The sequence below is a fragment of the Lagopus muta genome, chromosome 4 (genome assembly GCF_023343835.1).
Source record: "Lagopus muta isolate bLagMut1 chromosome 4, bLagMut1 primary, whole genome shotgun sequence".
NCBI classification, from domain to species: domain Eukaryota; kingdom Metazoa; phylum Chordata; class Aves; order Galliformes; family Phasianidae; genus Lagopus; species Lagopus muta.
The window spans coordinates 41,476,934-41,494,142 of NC_064436.1; the positions used below are offsets into that span (position 1 = coordinate 41,476,934).

General features: G+C 36.1%; 2 protein-coding genes across 10 annotated transcripts in view; one reads left to right on the forward strand and one right to left on the reverse strand.

The window, feature by feature from the left end:
- C4H4orf47 (chromosome 4 C4orf47 homolog) overlaps window positions 1-17,209 on the forward strand; it is a 92,454-nt gene that overhangs the window by 12,764 nt on the left and 62,481 nt on the right. For 7 of the 9 annotated variants that reach the window (XR_007376188.1, XR_007376187.1, XM_048941183.1 and 4 more), the window contains 4 exons: window positions 265-402; window positions 489-564; window positions 1,287-1,466; window positions 3,317-3,489. Coding sequence is in view for 7 of the 9 variants with exons in the window: in XM_048941183.1 (XP_048797140.1) it covers window positions 265-402; window positions 489-564; window positions 1,287-1,466; window positions 3,317-3,489 (567 nt within the window). In the remaining 2 variants the exon portion in view is untranslated. Of the gene's footprint in view, window positions 1-264; window positions 403-488; window positions 565-1,286; window positions 1,467-3,316; window positions 3,490-5,006; window positions 5,056-17,209 lie in introns of all 9 variants that reach the window. The other 2 variants (XM_048941184.1, XM_048941185.1) reach the window with 2 other exon arrangements.
- Window positions 5,070-13,581, reverse strand: CCDC110 (coiled-coil domain containing 110). The gene is made up of 4 exons (XM_048941170.1): window positions 13,329-13,581; window positions 9,841-10,908; window positions 8,111-9,338; window positions 5,070-6,436 (listed from the first exon to the last, which is right to left on the reverse strand). Exons 2-4 carry the CDS (start codon window positions 10,114-10,116, stop codon window positions 6,249-6,251), a joined length of 1,692 nt encoding a protein of 563 aa, XP_048797127.1. The 5' UTR covers window positions 10,117-10,908; window positions 13,329-13,581; the 3' UTR covers window positions 5,070-6,248.

The window sequence follows — 17,209 nt, forward strand, 5'->3', positions numbered from 1 at the left end:
AACAACCTCTGTTAAGCCTATTTATAACAAGAATCCTCAGAACTTCATCTCCACTTCCATCTTGTTTCTTTTGTGTCCATAATACTGTACAAGGAATTCCTATAATTGTAGTTCCATGCACAGTGGATCCGGTATGGATTGATCCTTACCTCTTGATATGATACTTGTTTCGGTTTTCTACATACTAATATTTTAGCACAATAAATATGGAAAGCCTGAAATATTTACAAAGATCCAATTAATGTGTTAATTTGCTCTTTTTAGATGTGGACTAGGTAGTTATTATGGAACCATAGGAGGTCCGTTTGCATACTTCAGTGCACAACTGAAAGCCAGAGAAAGATACATTCCTCCTGGAAAGAATCTTTATACTAGTCCAGGAAAAAAAGGAACTGGATATGGGTAACTTCAGAGCATTACTTCTTGCAGTCCTTTATTAAATGCTTTTTGAGTTTTGATCATCTAACCAGTGCATTCTCTTTTTACAGTTATGCAAATCTTACTATAGGTGAGCAATATCCACATGAAGCGGATGGCTATGAATTAGAAAAAATAATTGCAAAGGTAAAAAAGATAATAATCATGATTAGCAAATAATAAAGATTTTTATTAGAATTTTCATGAACTTCTTGTTCACTGTGGTGTTTCCTTCAGCTCAGAATCACAATATTCGTTTATTGGATGGTGGAGGGAGGAAGACAAATCACTATATGTAAAAATGAATATTTACTTATTGTTATTTTATTTTTTTAAGACAAGCAAAAGTATCCCATACAAGTTCCAGCAATCAAGATTTGACTTTAATTTTTTTTTTTTGGTGGAACATTTAAGCAACAATTGCAATAATTACCAGACAATGTGAATAGCAAGAACAATAATAATTCTTCTGTATCATTGTCAGAAATGAGACTGTATTATGCTAGATGCCTTACAAAAAAAAAAACCAAACTGAAACAAAAAAGAGTTTATTCTTATCATACAAGCTCATAATTTGAGGAAAGCTCACATCTTTCCTTGTACCGAATTTCTGAATTTAGTTTTCTTATATATTTTCATTATATGTAGTGAGAAATCACTAAATTTGTCTATGGTCAGAATAAGATTAGAAAACTCAGAGTCTAACCATTATACTTGGAGGCTACTTAAATACATTGAGTAAACGAACAAACAAGACGGAGCAAATGTTTTTTCAAGAATGAATTTGAATGTTTTCAATGTTTTGGTTAGGAGAATGAAACAAAGTTGAAAAGCTCAAGATTCTTCCTCTGAATTTATTTGTTTTACAGAAAGCACGAGAGGAACACAAGCGTTTGGCTAAAGGAGGGCCTTTCAAGACAAATATGTATCCCCTGGAGTATTTTGACATGAATCCCTATTTTAACGACAAACCTTTGCCACCTGTGAAGAAACCACCTCCAGAGAAGCGAATTGCATCACCTTTCAAACCAAGTTCCCCTGCTAAGAAGGTTAGTTTATCTTAAAGCTACTGGTAACAATATAAACTGGATAAATATGCAGATGTTTTGAATTAAAACTTTGCTTACAGTACATAAGGTAGAAACCAATGTTTTGTAGTGTTAAAAATAGAAAAGACATTGTGCAGTTTATTTTGTTGGAGCCAATGCTCCCTGATAAGCAGTTTCAAGTAACCTAAAAAGTCTTTAAAATTTGCGTAGTGCTGTTAACATACAGTTAATTGGCTGGATAGTCCATGAAATATGCACAAAGTGGAATGAATGTTTTACAATAAATGACAGCAAGAAAGAATTACAGTAGCAAAACAAAATGCTTTTTTTATTTTGGACTCTGTCAATCTCTCATGGCATTTTTGAACCTGTATAGGTATCTAAAACAAAATTTTTAGCAGTGTCACGGGAATAGAGAGCTGGAAGGAGCAGAAAATGCAGATTAAGGCTCCTGCTCAGCGAAAGGCTGTAGGAGTTATCTTGGGAGTTAGTAGCAGACACAAATCTGGAGTCAGCTTTAGAATTTTCTAATTCTTCAGTATTTAGGAAAGGAGGAGGACGTAGATGGGAATAAATACACAGGGGAAGCACTCAGGGGACCTAAGAAATGAAGCTTGGTGTTAATGTCACACAGTTCGTTTGTTTCAGTTGCTTTAATGTTACTTCTTAAAATCCAGATGGATATTTTTGCATTCCATGAAACATTTCTTTTAATATATTGTTTTTTTCTGAGATTGAATACTAAGTTTATGGAATTCACCTTAGGCTAAATCTTATTTTTAGTTTGAAATGTTCTTAAAATATTGATGCATTTGATGCATAAATGTTTCTCTCAACTGATTCCAAATATGTAGTACAGTAATACCTCTTAATTTGTCACTTCTACATTCTGGTGTTCCACTGTCAGCCACTTAATATAATGTTCTGCTAATGTTATGATTATTCTGTCCTTCACCACTGACTTAATTGACCAATACTAATTCATTTGAGGAATAAGATGATAGCAGTGAAAATGTTCTGAAAAGGACTGCAAGAATACTTACACATGAAGAATTATGCTGGGTGTTCAGTCTCACAGATGAAGCAGCTGAGATCTTTTAGTGTTCTGAAAAGACAGCTGCTGAAACAGCTGTACATCTTCTCACTGACGATGCTGGTGACCCTGTTCCTGGCTTTCAACACTGCATGCTGCCATTCGAGATACGAATGGTATACTTCTCTAACTCCCTCTTTTCTATACAAATCCTCAAAGGAAAATTTGCTTTATTGCTGATTGAATTGCTTACTGTTGCATTTTAAGGAAAGCAGTCTCAACAGACTGTGGAGATTAGCTGTTCCAGAGGCTTGCAAAGAATTAATAAGGTTTCTGCATGCTTTTTAACTAGAAATTGCCATTGTTATAGTTCTGGTGAACTTACTGCTACAGGAAAAGCCTGTGTTGTATTTCTATACCTGCACTGAATATGGAGGTTTACTGGTGAACTAATAGTAACATAGGACTTCTTTTTTTTTTCTTTTTTTTTTTTAACCCCATCATAGGTCACTTCAGTGAGTTATGGTTTTACATTTTCTATGTTTTTCTAGGTTTTCTATGTTTTTAAAATCCTTCACTCAAAATCCAGACTTACAAAGAATATTTTAAACCATCTAATTAATCACTAAAATTTTCCCTAAGGTTTCCAATGGAAGTTTAAGGAATTTTGGGTTGTTGTTGTTTTTTTTAAATAGAATATAATGCAGTCTGCTATTCAGTATTCTCTGCTTTTGCATGAAAAATATTGTAATAAAATCCAACTATTCTATAGATTGGCACTTTGAAAGTTGGTTTTTTTTTTTTTTTTTTTTTTCAGTCAGGGGGCATGAAAGGTGGCACATTTGATCCTTATCCAAGCCATTCTGCTGACCCTTATGTAACCAAAAAAACTATGGCTGCCTCATCCAGTAAAGAACAAAAGGTTTTTCATCCTCCTCCTGGACCGAAAAGCAGACCTGTTACAAGTATAATCACTCAAAATGTCTTAAGGTAAGCCACTTTAAGTTCATATTTCATGCATGCTGTCTCCCAATATTCGTTAGATAATTGATTACTAACAGAATAATTGAAGGAATTGTTAACAAAAGCATAAGAAATACATAAGGAAGATTGTTTTCAAAATTTTTTTCCATACTTCTGTAAATTTGGGTGAAGTTTTTTCAAACAGTTATTTTTAAATAACTTTCTGTTTGGCCTTATTAAATAACTTTCTCTTTGGCCTTATTGTAATTCAAGCAGATGACCATGTTCTTTAGTTATTTAAAGCTTCAGTTTTCATGGGATTTTTAAGATTGCACGCAGAACAGCTCAACATAGACGTATGATTTTTTTTTGCATACTCTGTGAGCAACATGAAATATTTTAGAAATATCTGATTAAAATTTGGAAATCAATCTTAGAAGAATGTTTCGCATTTGTGATTGTCTGTTATGTATCATATGTGAAGTTCAGGAAACGCATCTTTTTAATCCACATATGACTGTTCTATTTACTTCACTACATACCTGAATTTGCTTAATCACTTTTAAATTGTAGGAATCATTGAAAGTTTCAATTTGCACTGACAGGGCCAAACCAGAAGCTACCTATTACTACACATGAAACAAGTTTTAAATTGAGAAGGAATGGGTGATTGTGGAGTGAATGGGAACTGCTGAATCATGGCCTGAACCTCTGATTGATCACCTGAGGCAAGCAATGAGTCAGCCCTGGGAGCACAGCTGAAGGCAATTCACCTGTGCTGCTGGAAGGGGTGGAGCCTGGCTGCACCTCTCCTAGACCCATTTAAGAGCTGACTGCCAGTGGAGAAGGATCTCTTCTGGAGATCCACTCTGCTGGAGTTTTGTAAGCGAGCCCAGGATACGGGTAAGCTTTCTTTATTCTGTTTTTGTTATTGTAATCTGCTCTGCCTAACTCTCTTGTTGCTTTTGTAATTATAACATCTTTACATTGATTGATTATACAGTGGAGTATCACCATGTGCTCACAGAAATGGTTATGATGGACTCATTACCAATATCTGTAGAGAGAAAAAAAAACCACATCTGAAAGTTCCACAGCCAGAAATTCAAACAACTTCTTCAAATTGTCTGCTACCATTTCTCTCCTAACAATTTTAAAGGATGTATTGATTTTTGCTTTGTTATTCCTAGGTATAGTGGGATGAGAATTTTGAACAGCATTTATTAGAAGTATGAACGTTATAGCTCATATGTGGTGAAATACATTTCAAATTGTCAGCTTTTCCCCACTAGATTACAGTTTTTATGTACTTTCCAGTGGAAATCTTCTGGTATTTTGACTGTGATTCTAAACTGGATTTGTGAGCACAAATTCTTGCTCTGACACAGAGTTCTGTATAAATCATTTAGATCCTCATGGATTAGCCACTAAATCTAATTACAGGAATGGGTGTAACAGTTTTTCATTTTCACTAAAACTTTCCTATCCTGAAGAGTGATATTCTAAAACAAAATTTAATAAGTTTCTCTTCATTTACATTTCAGATCAATAAATGTAAAGAACTACAAGACTGCATATGCTGCATCTTATTAGGTAAAAATGTTGAAATGAAGGATACGTATTTAAGACTCTTAACAATACAGTTGCTAATCAGCATTCAGCGTAAATAAAAATGTGAAAAGTGGAATTCAAGTATGTAAGGCAATCTGGTTTAATTATTGAGAATGTAATATCTGTGTTTGGTTTTTACACATACACACACAGACATATACATACATACATGGTTGTAAAGCTACAATAAGTAATACAATGTACTCAGTAGGTTGGTGGATGAATAATTTTTAATCTTACTGCCTCACTTGAGTACTGAAATGCACTTTAACAGAACATACTTCCTATTGAGTAATTTAGGTTCAAATTCACAAAGTATTGCAGTGGAAAAAAATGCACATCTTTCAAAGACTGCCAGTGTATATATTAGCCAAATAAGTCTGCTCACAGTGAAACTAAGATAATTGTTTCCCTTTAGTGGTATTACAATTTGTAGTTTATTTCAACAGTACTTTGTGTAAGAACTGTCTTGAAGACTTTCAGTTACGATATTCTCAAAATGACCATTGTCAGCCTGTTATAAAGGTAGTTATCTCTAATTATCATCATCTGTTTAACACTCATCCTCTGTTTCCTGGAAACTCTAACTGCTGCTATGTTCTCAAGAGAAGCTCTGTTACCTCTGTGTTCATGCAAGTATCTTAACAAACCTAATCTTTCAAACTACCTTCTTCTAGGATGAAACTCGGATCCTAACTTTTATAAGGTTTTATTATATGTGTTCCAAGAAATTTGTTCATGTAAACACCCCTCAGCATTTATATTTCTAAGCTATTTCTTGAAGATGTGTAGATCTTTATTCTTTAAGGGTACTTACTGCTGTCCTCAAGATGAGGTGGTTTTTTGTTTCTTTTTTTTCCTTATTAATTCTAGGCTTGTGAATTCTAGACTAGGTCTCACAATTTCCTAACATTGAAGAAAACAAAAATAAAGACTTGTTGACCAGGTCTTCCAGCATTTATTAAGGCATAAAACCCCATGCTTTTAGATCAAGAGGGCACAATATTTTAAAATACTGTACTGTAATCTGTACAATAATTTTGATGTTTTCTTTATCCAAAGACCTGTAACAGAATTCCTTTTTTTTTTTAAACATGCTGTATAAGATAATGGTATTGGTGCTGGCTTTAGGTGTCTTTGTACAGGTTATCAGGACAATATATGATGTTGTTCACTTATGAACTCTGCAGATTTAGCCCTCCTAGACAGATTGGACTGCATGGTACTTCTAACTGCTGTTCTGATGTAGTGCAGCTGATGAAGACTGCTCTGAAGTTTTTATTTTCTTTTCCTTGCTCTTCCTTCCACCTCTTCAGTTCTTCCTGTCGTATTTTCTTCTGTATTTTAGTTATCTTTTCATTCCCTAGCAAAATGGGGAAGGGAGATTAAAATTAAAAATTAAAATATGGCACTTTACTAAAACAAAGCAAAACAAAAAACCAGAATAACAACAAAAAGAACCCAAACACAACAGCAACAACAAAAAACCCAGCTTGTTTAAGAATTTTTTAGTGAATGTAGACTAAGTTTATGTGGCCGTTATGGGAAGCGATTGCTTCCCCTGATAAGTCCCCATTAGAAACAGTGTGCTCTGAGAAAGCTGATGCCCATTTCTGGGTAGGGCCTCAGCATACTGTTTAATACAAATAATAAATGTGTCCCTGGTTTCTTGACAGTGCATTTTACCATGATGGCGGAGGTTAGAACTTTCTTAAATTTCAAACAGGAAAGACATTAGGCACTATATTATTTTCATGTAACAACTTCCCTTATATAAAAAACATACCCAGTTACCTTTGTAATAGATTCTGAGCACAACTTAATATTTACAATCTCACACAACTTTGTGTCAAATGCAATTAAATGCCTGACCATCCATCTACCAAGCAACCCAAGTATTAACCATTTGATTGCTGTTACTGAGTCTGAGCACACAATGCAAAATTATAGCATATAATTTTTGCCTATCTCCAGTAAAAACCAAAAAATCAAAGCAGCAAAATATTTTGTACTTTAAAAGGTTTTTAGAGGAAAAACCATTAAGATGTTGACTAAGATTTTTAATGTTCCTTTCAGTTGTTCTAATTTGTATCTGTAGTGGTACAAAAATGCACTCTACAGTTAGTGTGCTGTGTTAAAGCCAGATAAATAACTGTTTCTTTGTTACAATCTGTTTTTATGAATTATTGAAGAAATAGGAAGAAAGATTACTTTTATGCAGTAACAATCTCTAAAGATATTGTGCCTTTTACTGGCTAGGGACTTGTATACCAGTGGTTGTATTAGGAGGAACTAGAAGATAAGTAATTACCTCTAAGTCTGTTCTGGAAACACCAATAACTAATTACATGGCTTTACTTTAACAAATTTATTTAGTAAGTACTAAAAAAAAAATGTAGCAGAATAAAGGGAAATAGCATGGTAGAAACACTACGTACAGGCAATTTCATAAATATTATATGCAGTGTTTTTGAAAAATTCTTCTTCCCTATGGTCCTGTGGCTGAGAAAATTAGTCTTTGTACAGTAATTAGCAGATGTTAATTTTTGTTTTTTTTGTAATATGACTGTTCTCAGAACGTGTTTACACTGAAAATGTTGAAATTCGTGTTTCAGTTAATAAGCTTTCTAAGTTAGAGAAACAGTAAAAAGGTAAAAGTAGTTTGTACTAATTGCACATAAATTAGCATTAGAAGTCATCTGAAGGACAGGTTAATGCGGGTTACATTTTATTTAGGACTTCTTGTAAAATAACCTGTGAAATGTGGCATGTACTAAACTGCTTAGCTAAAAGGTTGCTAAGATTCCTTTCTGAGTCTGAAATCTTTGGGACAGAATTCAATCTCCTGTCAACTGTCATAGTTTCATCACATTTCTATATACTAATGTTGTATAAGGATCTGTTCTTAATCTGTAAAATGTAGCAAAGTATCAATAAAAGCAGACAGTTTGAGTACATTACCAAAAAAATAGTGAAAAGACTGTAAATGACTTAAAAAGATAAAAGGTAGTAAGGTATTATGAATTGAAAGTCATACCTTGTGAAAGGCAATCCAAAGGAATTTCTTTACAAGTTGTAGTGGAATGTTCAGAATAACAGTTATTCTGCATGGTGCCAGAACTGAGATTGGGTTTCTTTTGTGCCCGTGCTAAAGCTGTAGCTTGGCCTCGGAGATAAACATAATCCTTATGCAAACGGTGGAATTCAAGCTGTGCTACATCTCTCTCATTTTCAATAGTCCACAGTTGATTTTCTAATAGTAAGCATTCTTTAGACAGTTTTCTAATGTCATTTTCATATTTGGAAGCGTATTGTCTGTATTCATTCAGTTCTCTCTTAAGTAGCTGATTTTCCTCTGTGATGTCTGTTACTACTGTTGATAACCTCTTATATTCTGTGTTTGCAGCGGTCAAGTCGTATTTTAAAAGATCAGTGTCTGCTTTTGCATTTCTGGGTTCAGTCATGAGTTTCTTTTCTGTATACACTTCATCTGTCTGGACTTCCTCAGTGTCCTTCAGCAGCATCTGTTTAGTATTAGAACATTCCTGCAGAGTCATTTCAAGATTAAGTTTTTTCTCTGCAAATGTTTGCATTAATTGAAGATGAGTCTCCAGTTCAGATTTTGTTGCAGTTTCTTTTTCTTTCATTTGTTTTATTTCACTCTGCTTTCCTTCAAGCTCTTGCTCTAGGGAGCTCTTTTCTTCTGTAAGCTGACCAAGTTTTTTATTTATTTCTTGTGAATTGGAGCATTTGTGTTTCAAGGACTCTAGCATTGCATTGAGCCTCCCTTTTTCGCAAGTACCAACAGTCATCTTTTCTTCTAATTTCTTGTTCCTAATCTGAAAATCATGTAGTGCCTGTGTTGTGTCTTTGTTTCCATTGTGGTGTTGATTCTTTTTCTTTTCAAGGATTATTTTCTGGTTCTGGAGTTCTTTATATTTTCTTATCAGACTCTTTACTTCCTTAACGCATTCCTCATTGCCTTCTGGTGATTTAAGCAACTGAGTTTGCATACTCTTCTTTTCTTTCGTGAAGTCCTTAATTTTCACATCATATTTTGATATTTTTTCTTTCAAAGATTGTACAGAATCAGCAAGAGGTGTGACCTTGTTCATGAGATGTAGATTTTCATTCTCAACATAATGTACTCTTTTTTGCAGATGCTCAGAGTTTTTCAGAGGCTTATGCAATGCTTCAATTTCTCCATCATATTCAGGGGATGCTTTGTTTTTACTGAACTTCTGATCTCCTAGCCTCAGCAGCATCTGGTTAAAAACAGACAGTCATTCTTTTTCTAGTTGCTGTTTGTGATCAAGCATTAGTAGCTTATCTTTCACCATTTTGGAAAATGAATCTACCTGGCATCTGTTATCTTCACTACAACTGCTTTTAAATTCAAGTACATTTCTGCTTTCAGATTCTGCTTTTTCATTGCATGCTGTTGTAGGAGGGGTTATACTGCCTTACTCAGAATCTTTATAAATTTTTTGATCAAAATGTAGGCAATTTTCATTAAGTAGAGCTGAAGCAGTATGTGATTCATCCAAAGAAGTCACAATTTCTGCAATGTCTTTCAAGTTACTTAATTTTTCCTCTGTATAAGAAGATAGATTTTTCTGTATTTTGTCCTAGCAAGTCTGAATTAGTACTGGCTGACTTCCAAAACTCTCGTTTCAGCAACTTGGTAGCATAATTATCATCTATTTTACAAATTTCTTTCCTGTGTTCAGGTAAATTCATAGGAAGCTTAGATTTACTAAAAATTACCTTCTCCTGGGCAGCATCTGATCTTTCTGTCTCTGAATCAGTGCCAGATACCAAATGTCCACGTGTAAACTCATTGTTTATTTTAAGTATCCTTTTGTTTCCAATTAGATTTTCTGAATCTTCAACCTTTTCAGTTTTCAGTGAAATCCTATGTGAAATTTGTATATCACTGACCACATTTTTAGCACTGCAGTTTACTTCCACGCGCTCTTCAGAACCGGATTGTTGGTCATGGTGAACTTCTCTTTGAGAAGACGACAATTCAGGATATTCCATATGCTACCTCACAAAATTAAAAACAAATGTCCAAAAAAAAAAATCATACTGTAAGAATAATGAAATGTAGTAATTTAAGCATAAGACATCTGAGTTGCTAAAAAAGCCACTTCTCAGTCAAGGCTTGCACAAATTTTCTCTGTCAAGGCCATTTAGCTATTACGTTAACAATTTTAATCAGCCTCATTTAATTCAGTATTGGGTTTTGGAGCAAGCAGAATATACTGATGTCTTAAATTGATTATATTTCAAGCAAAGGAGAGACGAACTAAGGAGATTATAGTTTGTCTTTGGTTTTGTCATCCTAGTCAGCACAAATTAAAGACAAACTGGAGTTGCACTAAATAGATGCAGAAAAAGTAAGTTTTATTCCCTTTCTTCATTTCTGTCCCCTCCTTGGCTATGTCCTGTTTCATTATATGCTTTGCATTGCATTCCATATCCAGTGAAAATAACCCAAATGAAGATCAAGCTACTATGTTGTGCAAAAAAGAAATGGAACTTAAAGTGAGTGGAAGGGAACGGTATGCATATTTATGACTTCTCAGGAAGAAAACACTTGTTTTTTGTACTCAGAATACCCATTGGGTTATTAAAAAAAAAAAAAAAGATTAAAGCTAAAATCCATCTACAGAATAATGTGTTTGTAAGTAAAAACTGTTAACATACCAGTGATGCATTATTTGCTGTAAAAGTGATGTGTGCAGTCATCATAATCTTGGCTGACGTATGTACTGGGGTTTTCATTTCAAATATATTTTTATTTAGTATGTCACTGATTTCAGACTGTACCTGAAAAAGATTGTTTATAGAAAACTTACGTGTGTAAGTATTTCACTTTCCAAAACACATTTTTAATCAGGAAGTTATCTCCTGCAAAGGACAGACTGAATGGAAATGAAGTGTAGGAACAGGGAACTGTGCATAACAAGCAAAGCATAATGCTAAACATCCTTTCTGCCTTTAGCTTTTACATAATGAATCAGACAAAATGATGGGGGGTTGGACTCGATGATCTCTGGAGGGTCCCTTCCAACCCCTACAATTCTGTGATGGCAGAAAATGCTCCTCAAAAGGTGGTCTAGCATTCTGTGAGAAATGGTAGTTTGCAGTATTGGAGCTGGTTCTGGTATCTAATGACTAACATTATGTGGAATTGAAACTTATTTGAAAACAACAGTTTCCTTGAGGTTACAGTAGTGCAAGTTAGAACTAGTCCTTCAACTTTTAATAGCTTATTATTTTTAATAGTTTAATAGTTTTCTAGTTTTAATATATATTTAATGTACATAATAACCTAAAATACTTATGGCAATATCTAAAAATGCAGGAGTTGGCATTTACACTTAAGATCATTTGTGTAGTTTTTTTACCATATTAGCATTCTCCAGAGTCTGTTTCTGAAATGTCTGAAATGATTCCAGCTGTTGTTGAAGAATCTAAAATGTAGAAACAATATCAGAAAACTGGTAATTTTTTTTAATGAATCAAAATATTTTCTGTTTAACTCATGTTTATTTACTAACATCATTTTCATCCAGATCCTCTTACCACTCAATAGCCATTTAGAAACATATTTGCAATACTGGAAGATTTCAGGGCCATTCTTCATGGATAGTTGCTCACGTCACTGAAAGCTCTGGCACATCTGGCATGACTTTTGCCCATAGTTTTTACCATAAGGCCAAATATGCTTGTGTTTGAATTTTATTCCAGTACTCCAAATCCAAGTTTCATCCTTTTGGCTTAAATTGTAGTGTGCTGGTTGGACAACGTAAGAAAGCTGAACTGTTTCTGGGAACTAGTGAAGGGAAGCCCTAGTATTCCACGTTAACAGCACTGATCTTCACTAAGCTCTAATGATTTAAAAGTGCTTTACAATAAATACTGCATATCTTTTACATGGATCAAAGAATGTTTTACTGAATTAATCAAATTTAGGGCACAGGAATTCAGAAACTCAGTAAAAATTTCAGCTAAAGGAATGAATGTGGGCATATAGCAAAATGTGTAGTTTACTATGTGTTTCACTGTGGAAAAAGATTCCCCAAAAGAAGAGAAGAGGCAGGTATAAAATCATAGAACTGTTTGGGTTGGAAGGAATCTTTAAATCATCTAGTTCCAACACCCCCTGCTACAGAGGGAGGAACGCCTCCCACTAGACTAGGATGCTCAAAGCCCCATCCAGCCTGGTTTTGAATGCCTCCAGGGAAGAGGCACCCACAATCTCACTGGGCAACCTGTTCCAGTGTCTCACCATCCTCACAGTACATAATTTTTTCCTAATATGTAGTCTAAATCTACCCTCCTTCAGTTTAAAGTCATCGCCTCTCATCCTATTGCTACATGTCCTTAAAAATAATCCCTCTGCAGCTTTTCTGTAGGCCCCCTTCAGGCTGTTATAAGCTCCCCCAGAAGCCTTCTCTTCTTCAGACTGAAGAACCACAACTCTCTCAGCCTGTGCCCACAGGGTGGCTGCTCCAGCCCTCCAAATGTTTTTGTGGGTCTTCTCTGGACCTGCTCCAAGGGCTCTGTGCCCTTCTTGTGATTGGGCCCCAGAATTAGACACAGTTGGGGGGGGGTTTCAAGAGAGCAGAGTAGAGAGCAAAATTGCCTCCCTTGACCTGCTGATCATGCCAATCACCTTGATGCAACCCAGGGTATGGTTGGCAACAGTGTATAGAGATATTATGTATAGAGTATAGGTGGATATATAAAGTATACATTAGATACAGAGTACTGTAAATCCTATGCCTAAGTTACTAAAATATATTGTATTAAAAGCAGAGCCAACATGCTTTGCTAATTAGTATTCACATATAAAATGTAATTTGAAAGTAAGCTGTCCATTTCAAAATAATTCAGCAAATTTCTCACTGAAAAATATCTGGACAGCTCCAGTTTTAAATATATAGAAACAATCATTCACTTTACTTATATTTGTGAATATGTCAACCAGATTCATACATAAAGAGCAATGTAGAGGAGACTAGCTTTATATTAAATAACTCTGTAAGCAGCTCCTGTGAATTAAGGCCCCTTAGCTGAGTGGTTCCTACTGCTCCAGCTTCCAGCCCATCTGCCTGCAGTGGTTTGGCCATGCCAACAGGCACGTTCTTAATCAGATGTGCCATGTGAGACTCAAGCTAGCTGTGGCTCTCTTTGTGCTAAGTCATCATGCTCCTGTCTGCAGACAGAATCAGTCAGCTTACTTCCAGTGCTGTTTGCAGGTGAATCAGATCGTCTGCTTCTATTGTGTGATTACCTGCAAACACAAATGACATTTCTACAGTTAGCGGTGCCTGAAGTTCTCAGCTAGAGATGTTTCATATCTAACTGGGCATCCACAAGAGGAAATGGAGAAAGCACAAGCGTTGTGGAGGTTGAGGAAGGACCTAACAGCGTATTTTCTTGGTGTTCTGAGCTCGGGACACGTCAGGGTAATGCAGTCAGTGTCTGGAGACCCCTGAGGAGGCGCAACCTCCAGCTGAAAAGTTCCCTTGTGAAAGCGGCGAAGCGCCCCCGGCAGAGCAGAGCACGTACCGCGATGGTGCCGCGGCACTGCCCCGTGCGATGGCCGGCCCGCCCCGCCCCGCGGCCAGCCCAGCATTCTAGCGCTCGATTTTCTTTTCGCGGGAGACTGCGCTGGCCCACGCCGTCTACCGCCTCAGGAGGATGAGGGCCGGGACTGCGTGCCGGTCGCCTCGCGGCGCTGAGGCAGCGCGGCGTGCAGATGCGTGGCGGTGTCGTCACACTCGCGGTGACGCACAGCCCCCGGCAGCTCGGTCCCGCCGCGGCAACCGAGCCTGCAGCCGGCCTCCTGCGCGCGGCCGCCGTGCCAGCGCCAAGCGCCCCACCGCGGCCGAGCGCCGTCACGGGAGGCCCCGCTCCTCAGGTGCTCGGCATCCTTGGTGCCATGTTTTCTGGTAAAGAAAACGTTCACTGTGCGTCACCTGTATTCACGAGAGCAGCCAAGGAAGGAATGCTCGTATAATTAAACGACTCAGGTGCACAAAGCATGCGAGCTTGGACACAGCTTGTTAGGCACGGCTGCTACTCATAACGCAGCTGTGAGGCCACCTACACAGGGAAACCTTGGTTTGCTAAAGCACCTGCTGGCAGTTGCAGTTGATATTCTTTCAGAAAACAGTACCACCTCAGGTAATTTTTTTCTTAAACTGTACATTCCATATGTATGTGATGTGAAGCAGCATTTCATCTTATGGGATGAGTAAAACCTTTCTCATACAGATAATTGTTTTAAATTGGAAGAGACGTTCTCTGAAAGTGGATGTTAAATGTTTCTACTTGAAGACCTGAGGAGAATTCTACTATTTGTTCATGTTCTTGTTCTGATGACTCCAATAAGAAGGTAAACAGTTTTGGGAGAAATTAAAAAAAAATCTTTTTGAAACTGGTGCTGAGTACATTTCCCACCCTTCAAAAGACTGCAAAAAATATTAATTTATGAGTCATTTCAATGTCATCTAATGAAAAACTTCAGATAAATTGCAAATATTATTTCAGAATGAGGGTGAAAGAATTACCCAGAATTACTGGCATTTTCTTTAACTGGTGTCTGACGTTGATTGCCTCCTCCTTAAAGAATGCCATTCACTTACTGTTTTCATTTAAAAAACAAACAAAAAGTAACAATGTGGCAGAAAGAGACTTAAAAACGTACTGCTGTCCTCCTAGCTTGCAGTATCACATACCAAACTGTCTTAAGACTGTATGACTCAGGTCTTTACAGACCCAGGAATGTTCTTAGGGAAATCTAGTTTAAACATGAACAGCTGGTTCATTTGTCTACCCCCGTAAGTATGGCAGAAATATTAAATCAGCTACAGGGGCAGCTGTTACCTCTTGATTATTGTGAGACTGAGTGGAAAGCTTCCATGAACCTTTGAACAGGTGCAACCTGGTCATGTTTATTAAAACATAGCAGTAAGTATCCAAGTATGTGAAGCATTAAGATCTGATGAGGTGATCATAGAGATAGAATGCATTAAATAATTGGTGACATCAGTTTGGCTCTCTAACTTGGGAGGCAATGTATAAGTTAGAGCTGCTGTCAGTTTGCTGAAATTGACATGTTTCAGGGAGATGTGAAGTGTCAAGGACAGATTCATATAATAAATGAAAAAAATATTCTTTTGTCACCACTGTGGCAAATTTGATGTTTGTTTTTTTTTTTTTAAATATAGGGAGTGTATGTAAGTAAGTATTATATTATTCTGATTAGCATACTACTAATTCATTTCTCCCACATATCCAGTACATAAATTGAAATAAAAAGTTAAACACTTTTTTTTTTTTTCCTGGTCTGTGAACTAGTGAACTAGCAGAATAGGAGAATATCCTCATTTCATATTACTGTATTATGTTTTGTATTGTGGTGATAGCATGAATTAGAGCCCTTTCAGCATTTCAGAGAAAGTTCTGTTTTGGAAAATTGAATTAATATGAAAATTCTTCTGGCAAACAGCATTGAGGTCCCATGCAGCACTGCTGCATGAGTGCCTCAGAAGTTTTGTGTTTTTTCTTTATGTGCCACAGAAGAATTAAGAGTGATTTGATTGCTCATTATCCATTCAGATGCTAAAATATATATTTTACTCAATCATTACTTTTATCTAGAGGTGGGCAATAGCTGATGCTATTCTACAGTCGTCTTCAAAAGCCGCCTCTGTGTTCAGGTGTAACTTCAAAAGAACAGCCTTTTGTCACAGCAGTCCACTCTGCAGAAGGGGACTTACCTCACTAGCTTTTGTTGTGGATCTGTAATGAAAGGCAGCACCCGTATCTCAGTAATTATTTCTGAAATGTCATTCTTTCATCCACTGTGAAAGATGAGAGCAGTTCTTGATTCAGAAAGGGCAGTTGCTAATAGGCAGTGAATAGGAAGTAAATGGGAAAGACAATTAATAGAGCTCTGTGGTATATGTACGCGTGGAGAAGAATCTCATAAATCATAATGAGAATGGAAAAGGCTGGATAAATTACGAGTCAGAGAAGAAATATGTGGACATTTTTAGAATTATAATCCTGTGTTGGGATCAAAAAAATCTTGTGATTATGTCATCATTAATTAGTTTACACTCCCACAGAAGAGTGAACAACTAGTCCTGTTAACAGTGAAGAATCCCTACTTGGTCTCACATTTTTTTTACAATTCATTTGAGTTCAGGGAAGAGAGAAATTTTTATGACCTACCCAGCAACTGGATCAGTTAATGAAAGCTTTTGCTTCTGTCTTGGTGTATGATTAATTTTTACACATTTTACCTGCATCTTTTTGTTTTCTATTAAATCATCGTTTGTGCATTTTTCTCTTGCTTACTAACTCTTACAGTTTGGGAGCTTTTTTTGTTTTGTTTTGTTTTGTTTTACCTCAGTCCACCAGTCTTATGTGAAAGGAAGCAAAGGAGCCAAATATTTGTAAATTATCATGTTATTTGTTATTTGCAGTGTCTTTTCCCTTCTATACTGTATCTGCCTGAGCTGCTTAGTCTGGATTTTAAGCTGTGGGGTAGCTATTCTCTGCACAGTGCCTGTTTGCAGCTGGATTGTGTTTCTATCTGAGTATTCTCGCATTATGTGCTTCTTTTATAAATAATAAAATGAAATAAGGGAGGTCATGAAAGAATCTTGCTGTAAAAGAATTGTACTTATCACCTCATACATTCTGCTTAGGTACAGTTTTGAATTGGCTCACTCAAAGAGATGCAAGATGTAGAGCAGTGAACAGCAGTGCTTTCTGTAAAAGTAAATGTAATTTTGAGGCTAGATATATTGCAGTGAAAATGAAATAGAGTGAATTTGAAGAATAAAACATCAAGTCATTTAATTCTTGCAATTAATTAAAGAGCCAAAGTTAGAATGTTTTTGTTAAATATTATCTATATTAGTTTTAACACCCTCCCAGCTTCCTTAAATGGGCAGGCTGTAGATGTTCCAATGTTAGCCAAGTGTAGCAGTGGCAACAATTATTCATGATACTGCCAGTTACAGAAATTTCAGTCAGAAATATGATTACTAAGTAGCTAGCATTCATTAAGAATGTTGAATGAGTTCTACACACAAATGAAATA